A 27,655-nucleotide genomic window follows, 5' to 3' on the forward strand; every position below is an offset into this window, starting at 1 on the left:
ATCAACTTGAAAGGATCCTTTTGGTGAAAAAACGTATAGCTTGTATATGAAACTAAAATCAATAAAATCCCTTATTGATTTTAGTTTCGGAGTTTTAAAAATATATAGATTTTTGTAAAGCCTTGACAGTTTAAAGATTTTTTGAATCCATTGAAAACTTACTTGTTATTTTCAAATGGCGGTATTTACAAAGAAACTTGAAACAATCTTCTTGGTGAAGAAACTTATCAACTTTTGTATGAAATTAAATTTAATAAAATTGTTTAGCAATTTTTTAAAATACGTAGATTTATTTAGAGCTTTTGACAGGATCAAGATTTTTTAGCTGTTTGAAAACCCACTCGTAAAACTGCCTAATAACTCCGTAAACTTACTCTCTAGTACTCTAGTAACGAATGGCTGTATTCACAAAAAAAAACCGGTCTGAACCATAAAAAGAAACTCGAATAGTTAAAAGTAATATATTTATTATCACGATTACATTTCAATTTTGCCTTTTATCAATATTTTTTTATTTTTTTATTTTAATATATTTATTTTTGAAATGAAAACCAGCTATAAAATCAAATTTTCATAAATTTCTGGACTCATTAACGACCTAACAACCATCAATCATTCAATCAACAATCATTCTTCGCGTTATATAAAAAGTGAACATATAAATGTCAGTAAATTTCTATTAAAAAACGTTTGTTGTATGCTTGTGTGATTACAGTCTGACGGGCCAATATTGACCCTCGAAAAAATTCAACAAAATAATTGCTGCGTTGCAGCTGGGCTATTTAAATGAAATATAAAAGGAAAATTTGAATTTTTAAAAAGTTGCCCTACTTTTTGTCAATCCTTTGTGAGCCTTTTACTATGCAAATTTTATATAACTTTTATGGTAAAAAGGGTTATCCAAAGATATTTTTATTAAACTTTTATAGTTGGTTCATAAATTAAAGTTAATTTAGGGAAAAAACGACTTACGACTTTGAAGAATGTTAAATGTAATGTTTATTCTCATCTATTAATAACATATATTAAAGCGATTTTATTATTTGAAATTTCAAGAGTGTTACTACTTTTCGCAATCTATGGCAACAAAGCTACCGCGACTAGCATCGGGTCTATATAGTCGGATTACCGAACAGATGGAGTAAATGATGTGCGCGAAATATAGGCCCGCCCATCGATGCAACCTTGGTAGATTTAGACGAGGAGAATTATGCCTACTTATTTTAAATTATTTTACCGTACAGCTTTGCTTTGTAAGCAGCTTTTTTTTAAATATAATACGGTCGCCTGTAAAATGGGTTCAAACCGATTTTGAGGTTGTGCCAGGTAATGATATAATAATCCCTTTTAAGTATTTTGTAATATAAAGTTATGTTAATATATTGGCGCGGTAGCCATTATTTGTTAACAAACAAATTAACAAAAAAATAAACACAATCTCAACTTTTCAATATTGCGAAGATGCAAATATTCGAATAGCAGAAAATTCAACCAAAACGATATAAAGCCGCTCGACTAATAAAATTAAATAAAACCCCAAGTCATGAACCCTATCGAGGCCACACCTCCGGCGCAGAACGATCACGTGACCACTCCATCTGTTCGGTAACCCAAGTATAGGCGAGTCCTCCCGAATTGCTAATACGCTTACGTACAAGGCAGTGTTGCCCTTTAACTTTATTTTAAAACAAGTTTTTTTCCCTTTTGCGTTGAACCTTAATTAAATCTAAGTAATTTTCAGCCATGCCACTTTTCACTTGTATTGAATTTGCTTTAAAATGAATTGAATTGCAAAAAACATGAAATTGGACCAACCAAATCTTCATCACTTCTTTCACAACCAGAACCAAGTATTTGATTGAACTATTTCTACCCGATTTAATTCTAACATTAGCCTAGTATGTCCTTACTTAACCTAAGATAATATAACCTAATCAAACTTAACCTAACATCTGAACGCCTAGAATTAATCATTAATACTATATATTACTTTCTATAATTGATGAGCAATTGTGTTACTTCCAACTGCTACTTTACACCTAGAGGTGGTTTAAAGCCTGAAATAAAATTTTGTTCTATATGGAAAATATATTCACAGGAAATGTGTGATGTGAATATATTTGTGAACTATTCTAGATCATCCAAATGTCTGGGATGACTCTCTGTAGTATTTGATTCATGATCCACTTGAGTTTCTGCAACCACTTCTGAGCCACACTTTAGACCCTGCAAATGTCTGGAATAAAATTATGCGTTGTGCTAAATGCAAAAATATTATTGTAGGAAGCTCCTAATGTAGTCTGAACGAATTTAGATAATCCAAGTACCTGAAATAAGTCTAAATTACTTCATCTATGAGCAATTTGACTTTACCTTAGGATCTCCAAATGCCTGGAATAAAGTTAGGTATTCTAGCTAAATTCAAAAATATCATTCTAATATGGTCTGGACTAATCTAGATCATCAAAATGTACGGAATAAAATGCTGTATAAGTGGTTTCTGGTGTATTGTGTACAAACCTAGATCAACACAATTCTTGGAATGACTCTCTGAGAATGCAGAAAGGACGATTTTGGAGAACGAACTTATATACTCAGTGCTTCTAAGTGACTCTACTTGAATCAGCCATATTAACATTAAAGGGTCATATTTCTGATTTCTACTTAACTCCAAAACCAACGAGAAATTCTGTATGTATCAGAACTCTTGTAAAGTTTGATTTGCAATATTAAATCCTTCAACTTGAAACTAATTATTTCAATCTTCTGACTGTAAAGTTGTTGTATGTACTTCCAAAGCATCTTCTGCTGGCAAGTATTTCCCCATATTTACTTTTACAGGAAACATCATTTTCCTGCAAACATTTTTATAGACCTAATAACCTATAAACATCAAGCGCCTAGCAAAACGCCTGAAAAAACAGAATAGTCTCAGGCAAAAGCCTTCAGATCAATCAGCCTAATGTCATCTACTCTGAAGAGACTCGAGCAAGTGACAAACACATTATGAATGAAGCCTAAATGGATGGTCCTCTTCTACAAGGCCAATGTGCTTACACAGCAGGAAGTCAAACAGAAACAGCGCTATATGAACTGGTTTCCAAGATAGAGAAGACTCTGGAAAATGAATAAATTATGCTGTTGACTGTTGACAACACATTATTTCAATCTATAACAAAAATCGCTAGAGAATTTAAACCTAATGCAAAGATATGCAGGTTGATTGACTACACGCCCTCAGGGAGGGATCGTGTTTCGTTTTCTGTGGAACATGGTAATGAACAGGCTGTTCTTAAAATTAAAGAAAGCCAAACCTGGCACTATAAGATATGCATATGACAATCATAACTACAATCGGCCCTAAATGTTCTGAGAAAATGGACAAAGAATGAAGGTTTAAAAGTCAGACCACTTAAATCCAATGCTGCGATTTATCAACAGGCAGAAATTAAAGGGCTTAGGACCTCTAACACTGCAATGTAAAGAAATTCCTATCTTGGAAGAAGATAAATACTTGGAGTTAACTCTGGACTCTTTTGGATACCTTTATTAAGCGTTCTGAAACCATCCTCATGATAGTTAGACAAATTCATGGACGAATGTGAGGTTTAGAATGATGGTGATACACTGAACTTACACCAGGGTAGGCCTACGGTATGCAGCTCTGACGTGGTGGCTGAAGCGAGACAGAAGCTGGGTAAAATATGAAAACTAAGTTGTTAAAGTAAAAAATAGCCATAATAACTACGCCCACAGCATCCGTGCAGGCTCTTCTATGCTTGCCGCCTCTTCATTCGATTGTTCAAGACTACCCAACTTTTGCGGATCGTATTTAACAATAGTTAACTGGATTTTACAAAATGATAGCAGCTAATCAATCTGGTATATAGACTGTAAATAGACAAAGGCGCAAGGAGCTGACATTTTTGGAGAAAACCCAAGGCAAGTGATATTCCATCTTTTAAGAAATCTCGCTTCGGTCTTTCACAGGCAGAAATCTTTGGAATACTCGAATGTGGAAAAGAAGATAATAGAAGAGCCTAATATTTGACATTTACGCAAACTCGAAAGCATATTCTAACCGCAGGATTACATCGAAGCTAGTATGGAACTACCTATTGTAACTGAAGGAACTGAGAAACTGTAATAATGTAAAACTTGTGTGGGTACCGACACAACTGTGTATCAGGAAATGAGACAGCTAATGAACTTGCTTGAGTTTTTTCTCTTTATTGAACCAACGTCTCAATTGGACTGCCAAAGACAAATACGAACCTGGGTTAAGAAAACAACACCAAACTCACTCTCACTTCTATCTCTCTTTAGTCTTTGAAGGTTAGACACCAGTCACTGCTTCTTTAACACATGCTCTTCTGAAGTTTTTTCCATGCACACGAAGCAATGATGAGCTCAACGGGTTAATATTGGCGTAAAAAATTTAAAATGTTTCCAAAAATGCCAGAGCTCAGTTAATAAAAGAGTTACGTCAAGTTAATTGATCTTTTAATAGATTTGGATTTCTGCTTCAAGGATTTATTTTTTCTGATCCTGATTGTCCTATTAATACCACAGACATTGCAGCTAGTTTCTTCCAAAAATCCTGCTGGATAATTTGAAGAGCTTTAAGTAAAAAAAAATATTTCAATAATAGTTTAATTAACCGATTGTTATTTTCGATATTATATGACCCAATCAAAAGAACACCTCTAATTTGCAATAATCCTGAATAATAGTTCACAACTACTTAATTGCCTGTTACTCGACCATGAATATTATGCCCTTTATTAATAAATTGCTATTTCTATTTAACATTGGTCAGGCCAATAAATTTTCAGATAGCATTAATTATCGGTTCGAATGTGTTAATTTTCTCTTTGACTAAAAATAACTTGCGCGCTAATTATGATTGTATATTTATGCTTTAAGATCAGCAGGGAATTTTTCAGGTGGCTAAAGCATCCTAATAATAGTCTCAGGAAAGTAATGTGCCTTACCACAATCTTGCCTATTTTTTTACATTATCCTTCACTGATGTTCAAGTGTTTCTAATTAACAGTTTAACACGATAAAAAGTCGGACCTTCATCATTTATTTCCGCTTGGAATTCACTGTTTGGTTCAAATTACTCGGCTACTTATTAGCTTTAATTGAGTGGCATATAAACATTTTAAATTTACTCTTGAAAATAATTTTTTGCATGAAAATCTGACAGTAGCAATGTAATGCTGCATGTAAGACGACTTGAGGTTGATCCACCTCATTCCGGTGAACTAATTCACTTTCCAAGTTTGTCTCGGGAAGCAGTATTAGCCGTTATCTAGGAACAGAGGGGAAATAATTTTCCCAGAGTGTTTTGTTATGCTATGTATTTAGTACTCTTTGACTCTGAAAAACTAGTGATTCTGAGTTATGAGTCGTCTTTGGTCCTGCCTATTCTTCCTCTGCCGATGTATTAAATCATTTTTATATCTTTACTAATAATGTAGTAAAAAGTGTGTTATTCGTTCAAAACGCCACTCTTCAAATGTTCTTATTTTCTAAAATATTATAATGAACGATCATTTGCGGTGAGAGAAAGAAATGCAATCAGCACTAAATTCACGAAAAGATAAATAGACACAAGTCTCCTGCAATTTATCTTTCTATTGACTTTTTAGGACTAGTGATTAGACGTTTGTAGCAGCCTTTCTATCTTAAGAGCTGTGACATTTGAAAGTCACTTAAACCTTCTCGCGACTCCAAGTAACATCATCCTATTCTTAATATTGATAAAGGGTTCTTGTGGTGCCATCTAAAAGTCAAGTTTCAAAACATGAATTAAGGTCACTGGATGTGAAAATGTAAACCAAATAATGTGTCCCGTTTACACTCTCATACCGTTGCGCCATCTAAAAGTCGTCTTTAAAACATGAATTAAGCTATCTATAGCCTAAAGAGTATACTATTCAAACAAATTTTAAATCGGCTGTACTTGGATAAACATCTCTTTGGGTGGATTTCGATTTGCTGCTACTATTTTTTGATAAAAGAATCAACATACATTAACACAAGTGATGATAGCACCATAATGTTGTGGCATTGATTCTCTTATCCTAGCAGAACGACCAACTTCTGTCTCCAAGCATCACCTTCTAATGGGTATTCTCTTGGATCTACATATGAAATCGTTTATTAATTTTGTATTACAGTCCAATATCTAGAATCCTATAGTACATCCTTTAAAAGGGAAACTGTAATATCCCCAAAAGCTTCACAATACCAAGAAGCTCTATAAAGCCAATTGCTCTGTGTATAAAATCAAATTGGTTTACTCCTTCTTGAAGAACCATCATTGAGATAGACAACTTGTTTATTCTTTGACAGGTAAAGGTGGAGTTATTCCTGTCTCTCTCTCATAGCCACTCACGTAACACTCACTAACATGGAATTTGACTTTGACGGTTAGAATATCTTTGGACTGTTATAGCTCAGCAACGTCCTCTCCTCCTATCTTTATAACGTTTTCTCTTGGACAAAGGGCGCTTGCTGATATACTCTAACGATCAGTAGGCCTTACTAATTCAGTACGGTGTCATCAAGATTTGCTAATAAGTCATACATGTGTATTTAGGTAACCAGCGGAATTGGGTTAACTGCTACTTTTTTTTATGAAGGACCAACATACATTAACACAAGTGATGATAGCACCATAATGTTGTGGCATTGATTCTCTTTTCCTAGCAGAACGACCAACTTCTGTCTCCAAGCATCACCTTCTAATGGGTATTCTCTTGGATCTTCATATGAAATTGTTTATTAATTTTGTATTACAGTCCAATATCTAGAATCCTATAGTACATCCTTTAAAAGGGAAACTGTAATATCCCCAAAAGCTTCACAATACCAAGAAGCTCTATAAAGCCAATTGCTCTGTGTATAAAATCAAATTGGTTTACTCCTTCTTGGAGAACCATCATTGAGATAGACCACTTGTTCATTTTTTGGCAGGTAAAGGTTAAGTTCTTCATGTCTCTACTCTCATAGTCACTTACTAACCTGGAATTTGACTTTGACGGTTAGAATATCTTTGGTCTGTTATAGCTAAGCAACGTCTTCTTCTCCTCTCTTTATAACGTTTTCTCTTTGACAAAGGGCGTTTGCTGATATACTCTAACGATCAGTAGGCCTTACTTATTCAGCACGGTGTCGTCAAGATTTGCTAATAAGACATATATGTGTATTTAGGTAACCAGTAGATTTGGGTTTACTGTTACTTTTTTTATGAAGGACCAACGGACATCAACACAAGTGAGGATAGCATCATAGTGCTGTGGTATTAACTTTGTTTTCCTAGCAGAACGAGCAACCTTTATTTCCAAGTATCTACTTCTGAATCTAGAATCTAATTATAAAATAACCTGTTAATTTTGATCCACAGTCCAATATTCAAACTTCTATAGCTTATCCTTACAAAAGGAAACTGTAATATCGCCAAAAGCTTCAAAAGACGGGATGCCAAGAAGCTCCATGAGACCAACTTTTATGTGTATCAGATTAAATTGGTTTACTCCTTCTTGAAGAAGCATCGTCGACATAGACAATTAGTTCACTCTTTGCTAGATAAAGGCGAAAATTCTTCAAGGATCTTTCTTTTCTCCAATCCCATAGTCACTTAAGTAACGCTCACTAATATAGAATTTGACTTTGACGCTTGATCTCTTTTGGACTATTATAACCCAGCAACGTTCTCTCCTACCTTCCTTGTAACGTTCCCCTTTTTGACAAAGGGCGTCTGTTGCTATACTCGACGATCAGTAAGCATTTCTTTTTTAGTATCGGGTCGTCAAGATATGTTGACAAATCGTATGTGTATATTTTGGGTAACCTTATGATCTACGCAGCCAAAATTTTAGCATCTGCTAAGTAGATTAAAATAACATAACGCAAGATGAAAAGACCGAAGTGTCACTTCGTGACCACATTAGAAATGATGACTTACGGGTGAGAACGGGAGTTACAGATGTTATCTGCCAGGTGGCTAAGCTCAAGTGGAACTGGGCTGAACATTTGACTCGTATGATAGATGGACGATTTACAAAAAGGCTGCTTGAGTGGAGACCAAGAGCTGCCAAAGAAACAGGGGAAGATCGGGACGGACGATATCAAAAAAATAACAGAGCGCTCAAAATACAAGACATGTGACCTATACCTAGCAGTTGTTGCAAAGGGCTGATTGATGAATGATGATGAAGATGCTATTTTTTTGGTTAAACGGTCCAAGAGACATCAACACAAGTGATGATAGCATCATATTGCTGTGGTATTAACTCTGTTTTCCTAGCAGAACGTCCAACCTCTCTTTCCAAGTCTGCACTTCGGAATCTGGAATCTTCTGATGAAATAGTTTATTGATTTTAATTCACAGTTCATTATCCAGGCTTCTTTAGCACATCCTTAAAAAATAAACTGTAAAATCGCCAAAAGCTTTACAAGATAGGACACCAAGAAACATGGGTCTGTGTTTAAGACCAAAACCAGTTTGATCTTATATACTCCTTCTTGGAGGTAGATCATCATGGAGACAGACAACTGGTTTACTCTTTACCAAATGAAGGTGGGAGTTTTTCAAGAATCTTTCCTCTCCGCCTATCCTTATAACCTTTTCCCTTTAATGAGCTAGCCTACTGTGGCAGGCCAAAGTGCGTCTGTTGATACCACCCTAACAATCAGTACTAAGCCAAGGTCCTAATATAATCATCACTTGGGGTAACCACCATCTGATATCTTCTGCTTAAGGAAATATGAAGAGTGGTTGGTGGAATCCGCGAAAAATGTGTAAGATTAGACAAATCACGAGTATAACTGAATGCAGAAGTCATGATTATAATAACTTAATAAGCTGACATCTCCTGTAATTTTGACGATCTGATCAAAACCTTTGTCGCTTTTATTGAAATTTATATGCCTAGTAATGAAAATTAACTTAAATCTTGTCTCTTCAATTTCTAGGTCCAGAAGGTTGCAACCTATTTATCTACCACCTGCCTCCAGAGTTTACTGATACCGACCTGGCATCCACGTTCCTACCATTTGGCCCAGTTATTTCGGCCAAGGTGTTCATAGACAAACATACCAACTTATCAAAGTGTTTTGGGTTCGTGTCCTTCGACAACGCCAATTCGGCCCAACAAGCGATCGCAGCTATGAACGGGTTCCAGATTGGTACCAAAAGGCTCAAGGTCCAACTAAAGCGAGCCAAGGAGGCGGCAAAACCGTATTAACCAAAGATATAGTAGGTTTATTACACAATTTATTTTATGGGTTAGATAAATGGGTGGTTTGGAGATAGAAATTTATTAGAACATATCGTAACCTCTTAATGACCAAGACGTTTGTTTTTTGTAAAAAGGAAAATATTTAGGTGTAATTTTACTGAGGCAACTTTACTCGTTATACTGAATTTGTTTCGTTGATTTTGCTTTAATTTGTTTTTTATAGGATGACCTTTTAACTTCTATAATAACTTAATTGCTCACCCAGCTGATTAATCTTTTTGGTAACATATCTTTTGTAAATATGAATAGGTTAAAAACAGTATTGCAAATATATGATCTTTAAGCATACGTACAATTTCTGGAGTAAATATATTTGAGGTATAATATACTCAATAATTATCCATGAAGTCTTAAGAATAAATATGGTGATTCTTCTTAACTTAAAAATGTCATTCTATACTAAACAAGTTTTTCAAGGTTCATTCGGTTATAAATGTTTTTAAAGTAAAGTAGCAAAATTTAAAATAACTGCTTAAGCAGAACCGAAACTTTGTAATTATAATTGTCGGAAGTGCTTACATAATACGGTAACGTTTTAGGATATACATACTTAAAATATAGAATTTAATATCTTATAGATGTAAACGTAATTGCGCGATTATTTGCGTAAGTAACACGTTTCTGCCTCCAAACTTTGCCGTATATCTCTTTAAGGCGATTCTTAGTATAAGTTTAGTTTAAATTTAACGATATATATATTTTACTATATAAGCTTATAAATTAAACTAAACCTCTACAATAAGATATCCCATTAAATATCTAATTATGCGGGAATGATTTTTTTAAATTTTTCTTTCATATCTGTTATTAATTGTTTTTTCTGTATTTACTGCGTATTTTTCATATTAACGGAAATTTATTTGTATGCGATGCACTGAAAACGATATTTTAACATTTCCCTAAATAGTCCAAAATGACATTTTTTTTGTCGCTTTAACGGAAACTTAACTCGTAATAAAATGTAATTTTATAATTTTTTTTTGATGTGATCTGCTTTCTGAAAGGTTAAAGAGGTCACAAATTTCCTAAAATTTCAATTTTTCTGGCTTCAATGGTATTTTTGACATAAAATTTATTGTTGAGTTTTTAATTACTTTTAAAATCTGTACAAAATTAAAATTTTCTTAATAATTTTTTTTGAACTTTGCAAAAATTCTACCTATTATTGAATTTTTATTCAGGAGGAAATGGCAAAGCAAGCAAAAATAACTTATTGCTGAATTTCGCTCTTATTTTTACCTTTTACTGTAACATTTGAAAATCAAGTCATATTTCAATCTAGAAAATATAGAAACTTTCTATTTTCGTAATTCAGTATTCGAAATATTACTAATAAAACTATGCATAGAGGTCTAGAAATAAATTCCATAACAATTTGACGGTGAATTTATGTGCATGTCATTTAAAGCTGTATTGTTCAAGCAAAAAAACTGCAAATTTAATTTTTTTTCCAAATAAATTACAACAAAAAAAATTATGTGGACCTGCGTATAAATATCTTTCGAGTTAATGGCTGTTGAAGCATCTTCATTTCGCGAGGAGTCCCCTTACGGCGTTGGCGTGCAACATCTTCAGTCAATTGTGTTAGTAATGCTTTCTTCGGTATTTATAATGCTGCTATTTGGTTTTTTAATAATTTGATACTTAACAGAAGAAAGGCGTTGAAAAGTATTGAGCAAGAGGAATGTGATGATCAAAAACCAACACAAGCCGTGGCTTGAAAGTTCTTTTTGATTGGCACGTGCGCTTGCTCAAGAATTTTTAACGCGTTATTTCTGATAAATCTGAAATTATTTTAAAAAAACTGATAGCAGCAATTTGTATGTCAAAGATAACATTAACAATAATATAACTGACTGAAGATGTTGAGTGCTAACGCCGTGAAAGTGCGCCACCAGCGATGCTTAAATAGCGTATAATTTAAATAAAAGTTCCTTTAAAATATGATAATTCCTTTAAAATAAGTATAACCCCACAAGGGGGTTAATATTCAGGGAGTGAAAATGCAAATTTTTCTCTTTAATCAGAAATCCACATACCTTCTTACTACTATCTAAAGGGTGTTTTTTTTGAGAGGTATACAAATTTGAAGTGAAATAAAACTATAAAAAAAAATTTATTGACATGGTATTGGTTTTATTTAAAAGATATTGTTATGCCATTAGTGCTTAAAAATGATTTCGGGCATATGAGCGCCACGGATGGTTTGAATGTAGCGTAATCGGGAAGTCCAATTTTCGACCACTTTTTCAAGCATCTGGGGCCGTATCTCGGCAATAACGCGGCGAATGTTTGCTTCCAAGTGATCCAACGTCTGTGGTTTATCTTTGAAGACATGTGACTTCACATATCCCCAAAGAAAGTAATCCAGGGGTGTGAGATCACACGATCGTGGAGGCCAGTTCACAAGTCCATTGCGTGAAATTATGCGATTATGGAATGTTTCCCGCAATAAATTGATAGTGTCACGCGCTATGTCGCATGTTGCACCATCTTGTTGAAACCAAAGCTCTGCCACATCAAGTCGGTTCAACTGAGGAACAAAAAAGTCGGCAATCATGGCTCTATAAGGTTCTCCATTGACTGCAACCTTCTGGTCGTTATCATCTTTAAAAAAATATGGGCCAATGATTCCTCTTGACCATAAAGCGCACCAAACTGTGACTTTTAATGGATGTAAGGGCGTCTCAACAAAAGCTTCTGTATTTTCTCCACTCCAAATTCGACAATTTTGCTTATTGACGAAGCCGTTCAACCAAAAGCTGAATACTGTTTTCCGCCCATTCACCGAACGTACGGCGCGCATAATGGTCACGCGGTTTTAACTTCTAAGTTTTAGGAAATTTTTACTTATTTGAGAGTACCAAATCATAGTAAGTAGGAAAAAGCGGCAATAGCGTAGTTTCATTATTACCTAATATTCCATTTTTACTTAGAAAGAAAGAAGTGTTAGAGCAAGTAAAAACAGCTTATTGATGAATTTCGGTTTTATTTTGATCTTTTACTATAAAATTTAAAATTTAAGCCAGATTCCAAGTTAGGAAATACGAAAACCTTCTATTTTCGAAATTAAGTGTTCGAAATATTATTAATAAAACCATTCGTGGAGGTCTACAAATAAATTCCAAATTTGACGGTGAATCCATGCGCATGTCATTTAAAGCTTCAAGTATTCAAGCAAAAAACTGTAAATTAATTCTTTTTCCAAATAGGTTACGACTAAAAAAATGTGGACCTGCATATATCAGATATACAGGATTTGTCAGTTAACCACCTTTAGGAATTCAAATATCTTTCGAGTTAATCAGTTGAAACATCTTGATTTCGCGAGGTGCGCGCCTCCTCATGTCGATGGCGTGCAACATCTTCAGTCAATTGTGTTATTAGTGATATCTTCGATATTCATATTGCTCCTATTTTTTAATAATTTGATACTTAACATAAGAAACGTTTACGTTTTGAGTTGTTGAACAAGAGCACACTCCTCTTGATAACCAAAACTTCAAGCCATGAAACTCATTTGGTTTTAACGGTAGTTTATTAAAAAAAAGTGTTTAAAGCCCCCGATCGGTTGTCAGCAAGTCAAAATGGCAACGCAGCATACATCGGTTGCACTTACAAAAAATCAACTTAAATCCTATGGTTAAAGTTACAGGCATTTAAATTTTTTTGCAACTAACATATGCTGCGTCCTCAATTTTAGTTGCTGACCGATCGGACGCTAGCTTCACACACATTTTTATAAACCAATTGTCACACACGACTTTTCAACGAAGTTACGAGTATTAAAAAAAAACTAATAGCAGCAATTTGTATATGAGAGATAACATTAACAACACAACTGACTGAAGATGTTCCGTGCTAACATCGTGAGGGTCCGCCACCAGCGATGCTTCAATAGCCTATAATTTAGATAAAAATTACTTTAAAATATTACTTGACTATTCCAGACTTTGAATTTGAACGCTTAGGGGAAAGTTTAACTTCACAAGGAAGTTGCTGTTCAGGGAATGAAAATGCCAATTGCCCTTTTTAATCAGAAATCCACAAACACCTTCTTATTGTTACTTACTATGATGGACCTGCGTATATCAGATATACAGGATAACCAGTTAACCGCTTTTAGTAATTAAAATTTGCTTCAAATTAAACACTGTTGAAGCTTTCTTTATTTTGATTTCTTGAGGCGCGAGCTCCCTCACGACGTTGGCGTGCAACGTCTTTAGTCAGTTGTATTGTTTATGGTATCTTCGACATTTATATTGCTTGGAAAAGTCTCGAGCAAGAAGAGTGTGATAATCAAAAATTAATTCGTGACAAGCCGTGAAACTTGACTGGTTTTGAAGGTCTTCTAAAAAATAAAGAATGCATCATATGTTGATTTCCAACGACTTTTTAATATATGCGTCCTTGACACTCACAAAAAATTGAATTAACATCTTAAGGAAAGTTTTAGAAGTGAGGGCCATTTTAATTTTTTCACAAGTAACATATGTTGCATTCTCAATTTTAGTTGCGGATTGCTAGATTGACACACAGTTTTCATAAAGCTTTAACTTTGACGGCTTGGAAGTGCTTTTTGATTGTCACATGCGACTTTTCCACAAGTTTTTTCTGGTAAATCTAAATATATTTAAAAAACTAATAGCAGCAATTTGCATGTTAAAGGTAAGATGAAGAACACAACGGACTGAAGATGTTGCGCGATAACGCCGTGAAGATGCGCCGAATTTAGATAAAAATTCCTTTAAAATATGATTTGACCATTCGCGACTTCCTATTTTAAGTTTTTACCCCATAATTGGATTGATATTGGGAGTGAAAATGCAAAGTTCCCTCTTTATTCAGAAATCCACACAGCTTCTCAATACTTGTTAAAAATAATAAATATACACATTTTAATGAAAATGTAATTGAAATTTAATTTCTATGAAAATTTAGGAAATTTTGACGTAATTGAAAGACGCTAAGACATTAAAAAGTAAGTTGGAAAAAGTGAGAAAGGTGTAGTTTTCTTAAAGGTGATTAAAACAAAAACGACAGAAATCAGCCGTTAATGTAGACGTTTCGATCATTTATTTGATTAATAAGAAACTTTCACAGAATCGGGTTATCATTACAGCCGAATGGCTGAAAATTACAAAATTAAGAAAAGCCTTAAAAATTCAACAAACAATCCCAAAATTGAATATTACAACTACTTTTATTATTGCAATAAAAATATATCATTACCGAAAAAATCATGCATACCCATTGCTTTAGATTGATGGCTTAAGATTTTGAAAAATATTCTTGCAATTTGATTTAAAACAGTTTTCTTGAATAATTTTCTGTAAAACTATTTGTAAATGACTAAATTAAGATTGAAACAAACAACAGCTATTTCTCTACGACGAAATCCTCCACAAAATGCCATAATTGCGGAAATTTGCACAGAAAATGGTGCTGAGAACGTTAAACACTGTATGACTTGAATTGTGGATTATTTTTTTAATTTATAAATATGTTCAATTTGTTTTTGCTTACTGGAGAGATGTTAAAATTTGAAAGTAATTGTATACAAATAAATGACCTTATTTTATGTATAATCTGATTTAATACAATGCTTTAATAGATATGAAGAAAAATTTTTGAAAAAATTCATGAACCCGTACATCATGAGTCATTATAAAAAGCCAGTGCATCGCCCTATTCATATAAAAAAAAAGTAATTTTGTACTTATTTTTCCCTGTACAAAGAAAAAAGAAACACAGCGCCAGTGCAGTGTGCCCAAACTCAGGATTTAGCTGCTATTTTTACGAACTGTGAGATATTTTTACTAGCTAACTGCGGTCCTCAAAGGTAGCGATCGCCCTGTACATTAATAAAATTTAATATAGTTGTATGGTCGTAAGTCTTAAATAAAATTGACGGGAACCAGTAGGGTATCATAAATAGCTTTCCGCGATGAATAAACATTCGTTTGATTGATGATACGATCGTTGTTCAATAAGAAGCAAAAGATCTATAGGAACTAAATGTTGTAATACTGTATTAATGTTTTTTAATTATGTTTGAGAGAATTAAGTCTTTTACGCCATTACAATGAAAATATCATCAACAAAAGATTGTCGATGCACTTTGCACCATATTGGTTCTAATTTTTGGCTGTATGAAGGTTAAAATACAAAGGCCTTATTGTCGCTTTTAAGGTGAAAAATTTACGTGATCCGCGTTTTTTACTTCTTCGCCTGCAAGAAGTGATTTCATTTTGAAAATAGTTCTGCTATACTTAAAAGTTTTTGATTGTTTTTAATTTGCAGCTAAAGTTAGGCAGCTATTTCTATCTTAAGTTTTTTTTTGCCATAGAGCATACATCTGAAGAGTGAGCTTTTTCAAATTGAAGCTCCTTGCAGGATTTCTTAGGCCAGTACTTACACAATATATATAACTAATTCACCAAAGAGTACCTAAGTCAGCACTGTTTCATCCGAATTTATTTAGATTGTAAGCAATTGATACAATAACATAATCTGATTAATCGTGGAAAAACCAGGTAAGTTTTTCAAATGCGCTTCAATAAGTGTCCTGTATTTTGCTAATAGTTATTAAATGTATGTTCTTGCTGACACTTAATTAATTTTTTTTATTGTTTTTGTTTTTGGCAGCGTAAAAGACCAAATTATTCGGTAAGAAGTTTGAAAAATTTAATTTTGTGTCGGCGTGTAAAAATGACGAGGATGTTCCGTAACTAAATGTTATGTTGGGTTAATGTTTCCTTCTGGTAATTTGATTAAGTTATAGTTTTTTTTAATTATTATTTGTAATAATGTTTGTTTTTCGTGGCGTTAGCGCGCAGGCATCCTCTGTTGTTAAAGTTTTCTTAATTCCTAAGCCACAGTTTTTTTTAATGTAATTGTTGGGTGATTTATGATGTTTTATTTCGAGAATTTAGAATACAATTATGATTACGATACCTTATAAACATATTGAGCATGTACTTGATTGAATTGTACCTTTTATTTTCTATTGTTATTAAACCAAAGTTATTAGACCAATCACTAGCTGTTTGTGTTAATCCATGTTATTCTATGTTTAATCATTTACAGGGTTTACATGTTAAATGTTTAGGGGCTTTTACGTGCTATTATAAAGTTGTTAGTCGGAGTCCTTTGGTAACACTTGTAGTTTCTATATCTGTGATAACTGCTGTGCCAAAACAATACTTGAAACCCTTACATTTAATTAGTAAGACGTGAAATAAGTTCTCGGACACACACTTGCCCCATTTAGTTTAAATCCCCATTATTTACATTACAAGACAAGGACGTTTTAATTTTCGGCTTAAACGTCTTATTTTATCATTTATTAGTATATTTTTCATATTTTTTAAATCAATTTTCTTATTGAAAAATCTAATTAAAGCACGAATATCTATAAGAATTCATAACAATTAGAAGAAATGAATCTTTTTATCATTTTTTCATCACAAGAAAAACTGCACAAAACTCCACCACAAGCGCTGCGCAAACGTTAATAGTTTTTGTAATTAAGTCCTAGAATAAATGTGAATTTCAAACATTGTAAGCTCAGAAGACATTTATCGTATTTTAAGTTACTCAAAGCGCACGAAAGACTGCGCAAGCTTTAATCGCAAATGCTGCGCAAACATTCGGCACACCAGATAAATGCAATTTCGCCGTCGACATTGGTCGGAATATGTATGTGGAAAATCACCCCAAACTTAAGAAATTACTGCGCAACTCTTGGCAACCAGAGTTGTGCAGAACATCATCATACTAACTTTAAAAATGATCTGCCCCGTATAATATACGATGGAGTAGATTCTTTGTACTCTAGATAAATGCAACTTCGTCATCGAAATTGATCGGAAATGCTCGGAAAGCGTCGAACATTGTTTGACCTAAATAAAACGTTTAAGGTAAATAACAGCAAATAGGTAAAATATATACAAATTCTACTGAAAAAATCTTTCTTTGATCTTGATCTTTGGTAAATCTTTGTTGTAAGACATGTACTTTATAACCGAAATAAATATCACATTCGCAATCACACGAAATACTCCGCAGACGTTAACTACAAACACTGCGCAAATATACCTACCAATGGTGCGCAGATAATCACAATGTCATTCAAAGATGCTGAAATTGCCATATCGAGCAAATACTACTACTTCAAGAAATATAGCAATTCCGAAATTCTTTAAAATAAATAAAACTGAAATATGCTGGAAAGGTACGTCAACATGCAGCAGTAACCAACAAGCAGCAATGCCGTTAGCGATCAGCAATGAATCGCTAAATAGTTTGGTCAAGAGCAAATGACAGCAGCCGAAAAAAGAAATAGATGCAGACAGCATTTCGAACCGCGGTATTGCCAAGTTGAAAGCGGTAACTTCCGGTTTCCAGAGTCGATCTGCTCAGACGTTTGTTCAGTGGAAACATCTTGAATTATGGAACTCAAGAGCAGAACTTCGTGGCACGATGCATACCTTCTTCTGAACCTCTTTGACATATATCAAAAAATGTTACTATATTCATTTTTTCACAATTTATCGAACACAGGTTCATCAGATTCAGTGATACACATATTGTGAACAGCTTGGTTGAAATTATTATAAAAGTCGTTAAGGCATGCGCAAGACAATGTGGTAATACTCTATATCAAAAGACATTGGCAGGTGCTTCTCATTTGTTATAAACCATGTTGTCGGAAACATTAAGTCTGATACTTGCCAATTATTGCTCATAACTGCGCAAGGTACAACAAAAATTTTTATCAGCTCATCTTCAATAAGTCGGTAACATCAAAGGCGCGAGCTATGCGCTTCCCTTGCCCTTAATTTTCAGACATGTGCGCAGCATATCGGAAATCCTTTACTATATCCTTATTATAATTTAATACAGTAATTGTGTCAAGACTGTATGCGTTATGAAATTATTTGGCTAACTGTATGTGCACTTTAAATGACATTCTGATATTTGGCTCCCTACGTCGCTGGAATCGCTTACAGATTATTTAGGACTAAGGCCGAGTTAGGTAAGTACATATCTTGTATTTAGTAGAAGTCTTAATTTCTACATTTAATATATATCAAGATTTTTCATAATTCATTTAAATACTGTATCGTTTTTACCCGTTCGTTAGGTGTGAATTAAAGCACTCGATGCGTAAAAAAATAGTCAACTGATTTATTTTACACGTATATACTAAACTGTTTAACTAACACTACGAAAATATTTATTTACACTGTATTTATTTCCTACTATCTACGTCAATTTAAAAATCGCATCAATATTCCGACTTAAACTTGCTTCCCAGCGGCGACGGCTCCTTATATACCAGCTACCCAACTGTTCCGAAAGATTCGCTAACCTTCCACGTGTCTCCAGAGATGTCGTGCGCTGTGCCTGCTGGCGTTACCGAGATGATTTCGGAATGACGAAGCTGATATTCGCGGCGTTACCAATATCGTTACCCTGCACCCTCCCTAAGCTTATTTCGTGCTGAAATATTCCCAAAGATCACCATCTTATATCGGTATAAGGTTCTCCTCTTACAACAAGATCTCTCGTAGAAGTAACAATCCACGCTTTACTCCAGGGTACGACGTTGAGAAGTATTAAAGCCTGGTGTGCTTTTTGAATGCTGGTAAACCTGAAGACCACCTCTAACATACTGCGAATCATCCTCCAGTCTAAGTTATCGAATCCGCATGCGAGTTTAGGAATGGCTAGTCTCTTCTCAGATCTTCGGCAAGCAACTCCTGCTTTAGTGGACACAAAATGGCACACACAGGTTGGCTTCTCATGTGACGCCTCTTTGGTAACCAGATAGAAAATCTTTCTACCAGTCGCCTCATCAGTTATCCTGAGTGCTTGTCCGACTCTGCTGTTAGACTGAAGCAGTTCTCGAATTTTTTTTAATTTTCTTTCGCGGAAGCTTCAGCTACTCCTCTAGTCATTTTTAAATCCTCTTTAAGACTCTTTCGGTCATTAGAATGATGGGCTATGAATTCATCCAATGAACTTTGGTTGGATTCGTCGTAGCTCAGAGTCTTTCTAGTTTCCACAATAAGAACCAATCGGGTAAAGTGAACGACTCGAACTTCACCCCTCGCCGTGACAGACCCTTTCTTCTCCCAGGGTCATAAAGCCCAATCATGTCACCGTTGTTGAAACTGGTGTTTGGCATTGACATAGCATCGAATAACATGGAATCAAATTTCAGATCGTATGGGAGACGGAATTGTCTTCCCATCACTATTTCACCCGGAGACTGTCCTATGCTTTTATGGATGGTCGATCGAGAAGCCAGCAGGAAGAAATGAAGAAAGCTTTCCTTGTCTCTTTGGTGGCTAGAGACTACTTTAGCCAAATACTGATTATTGGCTATATTCACTCGTTTTCTTGATCCTCATTTCTATAGTCCTGGTTTTCTTGATCCCAAGCTTCTAACATGTGTTCTCGAACAAGCAGGCTTCAAAATTTTGTCCTTGGTCTGAATGTAGCTCCAAAAGTACACCATTATATACAGATACATATACATACAGATCCAATCTTTTGTTTGTGTCAGCGACAGTAAAGGCTTCCTGGTTTGGTAGAGGGTATGCCTCAACCCATTTGCTTAAGTAGTCCATCATGAACACGGTGTACTTATTCCCTGTTTCTGATTCGGAAAACACATCGGCAACGTCAATAGCAAACCTTTCAAAGGGACTTTCCACGTTATACTGGCACATCAAGCCTTCTGCCTTCTGTTTTCTCTGCGGCCCATTACTTGCCGCACATACAACGCATTTCCTGGACCAGTCCCTTACGTCTGCCTTGGTATTCACCCCGTAAAGTTTTTCACTCACTTTTATCAGGGTCTTTGTTACTCTTGGTCTTAAGAACCCCATTTTGTCAAAAATTTGTGGTTTTTAACAATTGAGCATCTTTCTCCTCTGCACGTTGACAATGGTCGCAGTCCTCTTTTTGCACAAGGTCTTCTTGATACGGCTTGCTGAATACAGGTCGACGGTCGCCTCTTTGCATCGACCTTCCCTAGTTTGTCGGAAGTGCTAGCGCCTCCTGAAGAGTGTCTTTTTATGTGACCTGCTTTGTCATATTTCAACACTTCAACTTTTGGCCTTGGCTATATCCTCTAATCGCCTCCCTATTAATCTACTTCACCCATTCCTCAAAGTCATCTTCTTCTGGAATCACTTTCCGGATACGAGCCTAACCATTGTTCGTGTTCCTGGCAGCTTCAAATTCAAGAGCCCGTGTTGGTGGATGTGCTAGTAGTAAGTACTGCCTCGTTTCACCATCGCGGAATTCAAGAATGCCCGAACTACCAAACGTTCCATGATTCATTTCCGGGACCTCTGGATATTCCAGTCGAACCAAACGTGCAATATCAGCTGTAAATTCTTGCATGGATCCTTGACTTCTGGCATTCCAATTTTTCAACTGCGTATGGTAGACATGTTCCTGGTTTAATTGATCTAACGCATCTGCAAATAACTCACCAGGTGGTCGTAGACTTGTTGCTCTTAGGGAGACTTTCTTTACAGGATGGCAGCAGGATCTCCTCTCAGGGTCAACGTAAAGGTAGTCGCCTTCTGCCTGAGTGACCAACCGTTTGCTTTTACAGTTGCTTCAAACCGACGTTTATAAATATTCTATGATGAGTACCATCAAATTGAGGCGATTTCCGCCAACAGATTTCATATTGCCACAAACTTCGTTCTGGTTATCGACTACTGAAGGTCATGGGGCAGCTCATCGAAAGTGTGGAGGTCCAATGTGGTGATTCTGTTTAGAACTTCCTGGATCCTGTTCTCCGCCAATGAAAGAGTCTTCTTTTTATGTAAGATTTTCAAGAAGGTTTTTCCAGAATTTCTCCTTTGTATAAGCATTGTTTTCCAACATCTTTCCTTCCAACCTAGCAGAATTCTCTTTTAGCTTTTCCTTAAGCTTACTTTTTATTGGTGAGTGTGGCAAAGTTTTCTTCCAGTTTTGCAAAAATATCCAGAAATTTAGCTTCCAGATTGGCGGGTTTTTTTTCCACGTTTACAGAATTTTTCCGCAACTTTCAAAGTTTCCCGACTTTGCAACATTTGGGGTCTAATGCCTCACTAGGTGGTCGTAAACTTGTTGCTCTTAGGGAGACATTCTTTACAGGATGGCAGCAGGATCTCCTCTCAGGGTCAAAGTAAAAGCAAGCGCCTTCTGCCTGAGTGACCAACCGTTTGCTTTTACAGTTGCTTCAAACCGACGTTTATAAATATTCTATGATGAGTACCATCAAATTGAGGCGATTTCCGCCAACAGATTCCATATTGCAACAAACTTCGTTCTTGTTATCGACTACTGAAGGTCATGCGGCAGCTCATCGAATGTGTAGACGTCTAATATGGCGATTCTGTTTTGAACTTCCTGGATCCTGTTTTCCGCCAATGAAAGAATCTTATTTTTAAGTAAGATTTTCAAGAAGGTTTTTCCAGAATTTCTCCTTTGTATGAGGATTGTTTTCCAACATCTTTCCTTCCAACCTGGCAGAATTCTCTTTTAGCTTTCTCCTTAAGCTTACTTTTTATTGGTGAGTGTAGCAGAATTTTTGTCCAGTTTTGCAAAATTCAGTTTACAGAATTGTCCAGCAACTTAGTTTCCCGATTGACTCAACGTCCAATTGACTGCTAACCAAATCACATGCCACACCAGACACCAGTAGCGTTTTTACTATTCGTTAAGGTTTGAGATAAAACATTCGATGCACAAAAATAGTCAACTGATTTACACGTATACACTAGACACGATCAATTAAGACTACTAAAAGTATTTTATTTAAACTGTATCTATTTAATACTATTTATGTAAATTTAAAAGTCGCGCCAATATTACGATTTAAACTGGCCTCCTAGCGGCGTGTTTCCGAGAGTTTCCACGTGCCTCGAGAGATGTTGTGCGGTGTGCCCGCTTGTGCCACCGCTATGACTCCGGAATGGCCGAGAATAGCTGATATATTTGCGGCGTTGTCAATATCCTTAGAATACAATATTAAAGAACTCACAGGAAATTAAATAACGTTATATGAACTTAGTCTTCTATGAGTTATTCATATTGCAGTGAATTTTCTTTAGAATAAATCAAATGAGGGGTGAAGACTGGGACATTCGGAGTCACTGGATTAAGGAGCTTAAATCTAAATAAAAGCTTAAAGCATAACTGTGTTACCAAAACACTTAGGTAATTAATTATTTGACCCATGAAAGGAATATGAGAAGGAATTTATCATGAAGAATCTACTGCTTCCGGTAAAGATCGAGCAACTGACAAGTTTGACAGGGACGTGTGATGTCAAAGCCGTTCTTTCAACAATCACTGAATATTCAGGTAGAACATAATAAAAATTCTGATCTCTATGAGCAATTTGAATTTTCTTGGAACATTCACTAAATGTTAATTTTTGCCACTGTGGTCTGTTCCAATTTTAGTGCTGATAAAGCCATTTTCTGAAAAAATCGGATAGTTTTATTTTGATCAAGAAGCTTTGCAATTTTATGAAAAAATGTTCGTTGTTTTTTATGACAAAAGAATATTTAGATGCACATATGGCAATAAAGATATATATGTCCAATACCATAAGGCTAATATATTCAGAAAACATTCTTGGTTTATTCAGAGAATATCGATATTCCATCAATACTTTTAAAGAACTCTCAAAGACATTCAGCATAATCAGGGCGACGTGAGACAGATTGTTCTTATTGCGCAAATGCGCATGTCAATTCGTTAGTACGCGGCAATGGATTCATCTAAATCTCGTTTTTTTTTGACAATCTTCAATTGATAATGTTTGCTATACATATATTTGTTAGGACAATTGTTACATTCAGCTATATCCTCTTTGCACCGATTATTGACGAACATCTGTCTATTATTCCACTAAATTTTTTCAAGTTATTTTATTACCTAAATATAGAGTTTAATTGTTTGAGCTATAAATGTGCATTTTTTGCTCCTTTAATTATTCTTTGCTTAAGGCTGTTCAACGATTTCCTCCTTTATTCTAAATATAATTATTTTGCAGCCAATTCTCTTTGTCCTGAACAATATCTAATAATGCAGCTGAAACTCTCGGCGGTTTTTAATTAATTTTATAAATTCCGTATGATCTTTTTACGAGCTCAACGTTCCAGGTAATAACAGAGATACCTACCCACCTTTTGTGAATTTTTTTTATAAAACTTCCTCTCCAATAGTGCTCTTTCTATTTCTGCAATTTTACGAAATTAAAACATAACTTTATATTTACCTCGAAGTTCTACTTCCCGAGAAAATAGGAACATGAAAAACTTCTTACGAAATAAAATGCTTGATATTTGAAATGGGACATTTCGTGTTCAGCGACAATCATCAACATTATTTTTAAGTATGAACTTGACAAATGAAGTTAATTTTTTATTCTTAGTTCATAATTATGTTTTCATTACATTTCTATTATTCATTCTCTTTATAATGAAATTGATGATGACTAGCCTGAAGACGCAACTTCGGTCTGGTTATAAATTTTATTTTACCACCTTAAGACGACAAAAAGTTTCAACGACCAAATCGTATTTATTTAAAAATGTTTAGTCCGGTGCCGTACAATCTTAAAATAAAAAATTCATTAAGAAATGGGTAAAGATCCTTGGACAGTTTCAAGGACCTTGGTACTATATTAGAGACCTTGGAGGTGATGGCATGCACTTACTTTCCAGGTTCCAACTCGTCTCATGACGCCCTTGTAGCTGTTGGGTCTGATTCATATCGAGTACGAGACTGCTAGAAGGATACTCACCTATGAGAGTGAGAAATAGGCCATCAAATTATTCCCCCCTTCAAATCTCCGGGCATGGATGTGTTGTATCCATTTTTTTTTACAGAATGCACTGGCACAAAAAGGCAAACCGTATGGAACTCGAGTATCACGAGTAGCGCCAGTGCTACGAAGGTGTCTGTAGATATTTTCCTTAATGTTTTGCAAGTGGCAATGTTCGGGAAAAACATGCTTTGAGAGTTGGTTTGCTTCTTAAAAAAAGGTCTCAGCAGCGAGGCTGAAGGATCATTGGTCCTGAGGAAGTGTTTTAAGTGTCTCAAATTGGCCGATCTATAATGCCACACCTTACATGGCATAGGTGGATCCTGAGTTTGTATTTCTAGTTCACATGTTGCGATTATTAATTTATGATTTGCTGTTTGTACGGTAATATTATACAAGTTAGGATCTGTCGCGAGAAACAGATGAGATTCTCGTTGGATCTTGTATAAGCTGCGTTAGGCCATGACTAATTGCAAAGTCCTCTGCTTGGCGCCCTTCATCATCAGTCCTGTAAAGATACGTCAGTCAGTTAACATTGTGGACGGTAAAGTCTCCCGCAATAACAATTTCTGTACTTGAATGGTTTGCTTGCAGATCGTCGATTTTATCAGCAAGTGTGTATCGCTGGGTGGTATGTAGAGGAAGCAGAAATACTTTGTGGATCTTTCGGTCGTTATTTTCAACCACATAACATCGAAGCCTTGGGGCTTTAGCTTCTTCCCGGTATGTCCCTTTTAATGTAAAAGCGACATATCTTAGGCGAGTCCGAAGCTGTACCTAAGTCGACTGTGGAGGTAGTATCCAGGATACAACATATGACCTTGGTTCTTTCCGAGTTCACTTTCAACTCTGCTAGAGCTAAAATGTAAGGTCTGTTGTTTTCAGATGTTGGTGCACAGCGTTTATGCTCGCATTCAGACCTCTTATATTACATAGAGCCACTCTTATGCAGGAGTGCTTTCGGTAACACCTGGGGTCTGTACCCTAAGATGCTTTTTGGATCTACTCATCTATTGTACAACCTTATCTCACTATCGTTTAGTGGTCCCGTACGAAGAAAGCGAAAATTCGAGCTTAATTGGATAGGCTTAAACGCATCTCATGCCTACGCAAAACGAGTTTTATCCGAACGGCCCCAACTAGAGAGCTTGAAACTCTGTTGAGCGTTCCACTCCTGGAGCTTGTGGTACAATTCGAGACAACTTTCTCTGAGGTGTTCTTCTAAGGGGCAGTGACTATATGGCACCTAATATCAGTGTATAAAAAGGAGTAAAGAGAAGTGGTTGGACTCCGATGAATCTACATTTTTAAAAAGAGGAACCATGTGGTATAGAGATGGCTTCAGAATCAATAATACCAGGTGCAAGGGTCTGTAGTGGTACCCCATAGACCAGCAGGGCATACTCCCTCTGGAAGCACGATACTGCCTTCCAGTCTGAGGTCTTCGCTGTATTTAAATGCGGATTGAAAATCTTAAATTGCGGACACCGTAATAGAGTCGTATCAATGAAGTGGTAGCAGATCCGTTGTATTTTACCCAGCCTCTGTCCGGCTGGTCCTTTTGCAGGCTTGAGATATTGATACCGTCAGGGTGGGCAGATCCTCGGCAGATCGGCTCAATTGTGCTTTTTTAAGAATTGAGTTTATGGTGCATCCTTGTTCGTTTGCATGAATCTTTTGGAGTCTATCACATCCGATACTCGCCTGGATTAGTTTTTTGTGACTTCTGGGCCGTTATTTTCGTAATACTCTGTGATTGTGTCTGTCAGTTCCTCCACATTTTAGCAATTTAGTTATTTATATCCCTTGTCTTTTTACCAACCTGCACTAGTTGTCACTGGAGTTCCGGCTTATAGCACTCTTAATCCACCCTTCTTGGATTTTGATAAATTGTTGATGTTAAAACAGATGTATCTAGGGTCTGAACAACTTTCTTTCATGGATAGATGCCAGTCTTTATTAAGCGTACCCATGTACAAAGTACACATTGTTTTTGATTGCTGGCAAACGATCATTCGTTAGTTTTTCAGTACACTTCTGTCGAAACGAATCGAGTTTTACGTGTTGGAAGTGCATTTGGACTATCACACATTTCTTGCTCAATGCGTTCTTGCTTTTAAGTTTCAAATTATTAAAAAACAAATAGCAGCAAAAGATGCTGCGCGCCAATACCGTAAGGGTCGCAAATTCAAGATGCTTTATTGGTGAATATTTGACAGTGAGCTCGCTATAGTACAACACCATGTTGGGAATGACAAATTATTTTGCTAAAAATTAAGAAATGGCTATTTTGATTTCCGACCATTTAAAAAAAATCTATAGGAATTTTATACGCACTTAGGTAACAACTAAAGCCTTTAAAGGGAACGATTTCTTTAGAAGCGAGTGGAGTAACGAGCCATCAAGTATGTTATAAGAGTTTCGCAAAAAAAGTTAAAACGTATAAAAGGGAAACGCAATAAACGGTGATACCATAACTTAGATGTGTAAATTTTCATTTTTATAAAAGCAATGTTATGTCCCATTAACTTTTTAAAACAGCTATAAAGTATGTATTGGTTAAGGTTCAATAAAATGTATACTTTTAAGAAGCTTTTGTTGTACAATGTGAGCTGTTAAAATTGTTGATAAAATTTTGTTGTTTTTAATCAATTATATGGATTGCGACAGGATTTCAAGTAAGTACCATCCTGCTTGCAGCTGATTTCTTCAGCTGCAAAGCGTCGTCATACTACATTACCAATCATACTCACACACACACTGTGAAAAAATCATTTAAACTGCTTTGTTATAAGACTTTTTACTGTACTAACAACATATAAAAAGACTCAGAACAGTAACAATAAATGGTGTCCTATTGCGCATGTCAATAAGAGCCGTCATTTGATGTTACCGACTTGGGCCATCAGCCCAACAGTAAATATTGACTAAATATAGAGAGGCACATCTGTTCAGACAATATTTTTTCTGCATACAAAAAGCAGTTTTCTTCGAGTCTCAGTAGACTCTAACTACACGCCTGCTCAGTAGCAGGCCTTTAGTTAAATAAAAATTTTTATTGTGAAAGTTCTGTAAGCATTTCTTATAGGCAAATTTAGCTGACGAGCTTCAGTTACGTCAAAATAGTATTTATCAGGGTATGCATAACCTCTATATCCTGTGCATATATAGGGGTGCGGAGCAATAGAAAGGTGTGTATAAGTTTACACGCTCGCACAATGTGCCGCCTTGTGCAAAAATACCATGCTTAAATTAACTTATTCCTGTATGTGCCTAACCATTTTCTAAAAGCTGTAAACACTTGTATCAGCAGCATAATTGATATCGAAAATGACTCAAATTTGTCAATAACTATTTAAGATAAGGTAAAATCACAAATGGCTCTAATTCAGATGCCCGACCCGACATGTATCTCGATGCTCCGTTGCGTACTGTTGGATACCAGAGCATCCCATATTTTAGCACGCCATCTCAAGTTCAATATGAGAAT

The 27,655-nt window shown here is 35.5% G+C and overlaps 1 protein-coding gene across 8 annotated transcripts in view; it reads left to right on the top strand.

Moving 5' to 3' along the window:
- LOC126748432 (CUGBP Elav-like family member 2) overlaps positions 1-27,655 on the top strand; it is an 870,157-nt gene that overhangs the window by 807,766 nt on the left and 34,736 nt on the right. For 6 of the 8 annotated variants that reach the window (XM_050457685.1, XM_050457679.1, XM_050457681.1 and 3 more), the window contains one exon: positions 8,989-16,352. In XM_050457685.1, coding sequence (XP_050313642.1) covers positions 8,989-9,260 — 272 coding nt within the window. In that variant the 3' untranslated portion in view covers positions 9,261-16,352. Of the gene's footprint in view, positions 1-8,988; positions 16,353-27,655 lie in introns of those variants that run through there. The other 2 variants (XR_007664709.1, XM_050457680.1) reach the window with 1 other exon arrangement.

The sequence above is a fragment of the Anthonomus grandis genome, chromosome 22 (assembly GCF_022605725.1).
Source record: "Anthonomus grandis grandis chromosome 22, icAntGran1.3, whole genome shotgun sequence".
NCBI classification, from domain to species: Eukaryota; Metazoa; Arthropoda; class Insecta; order Coleoptera; family Curculionidae; genus Anthonomus; species Anthonomus grandis.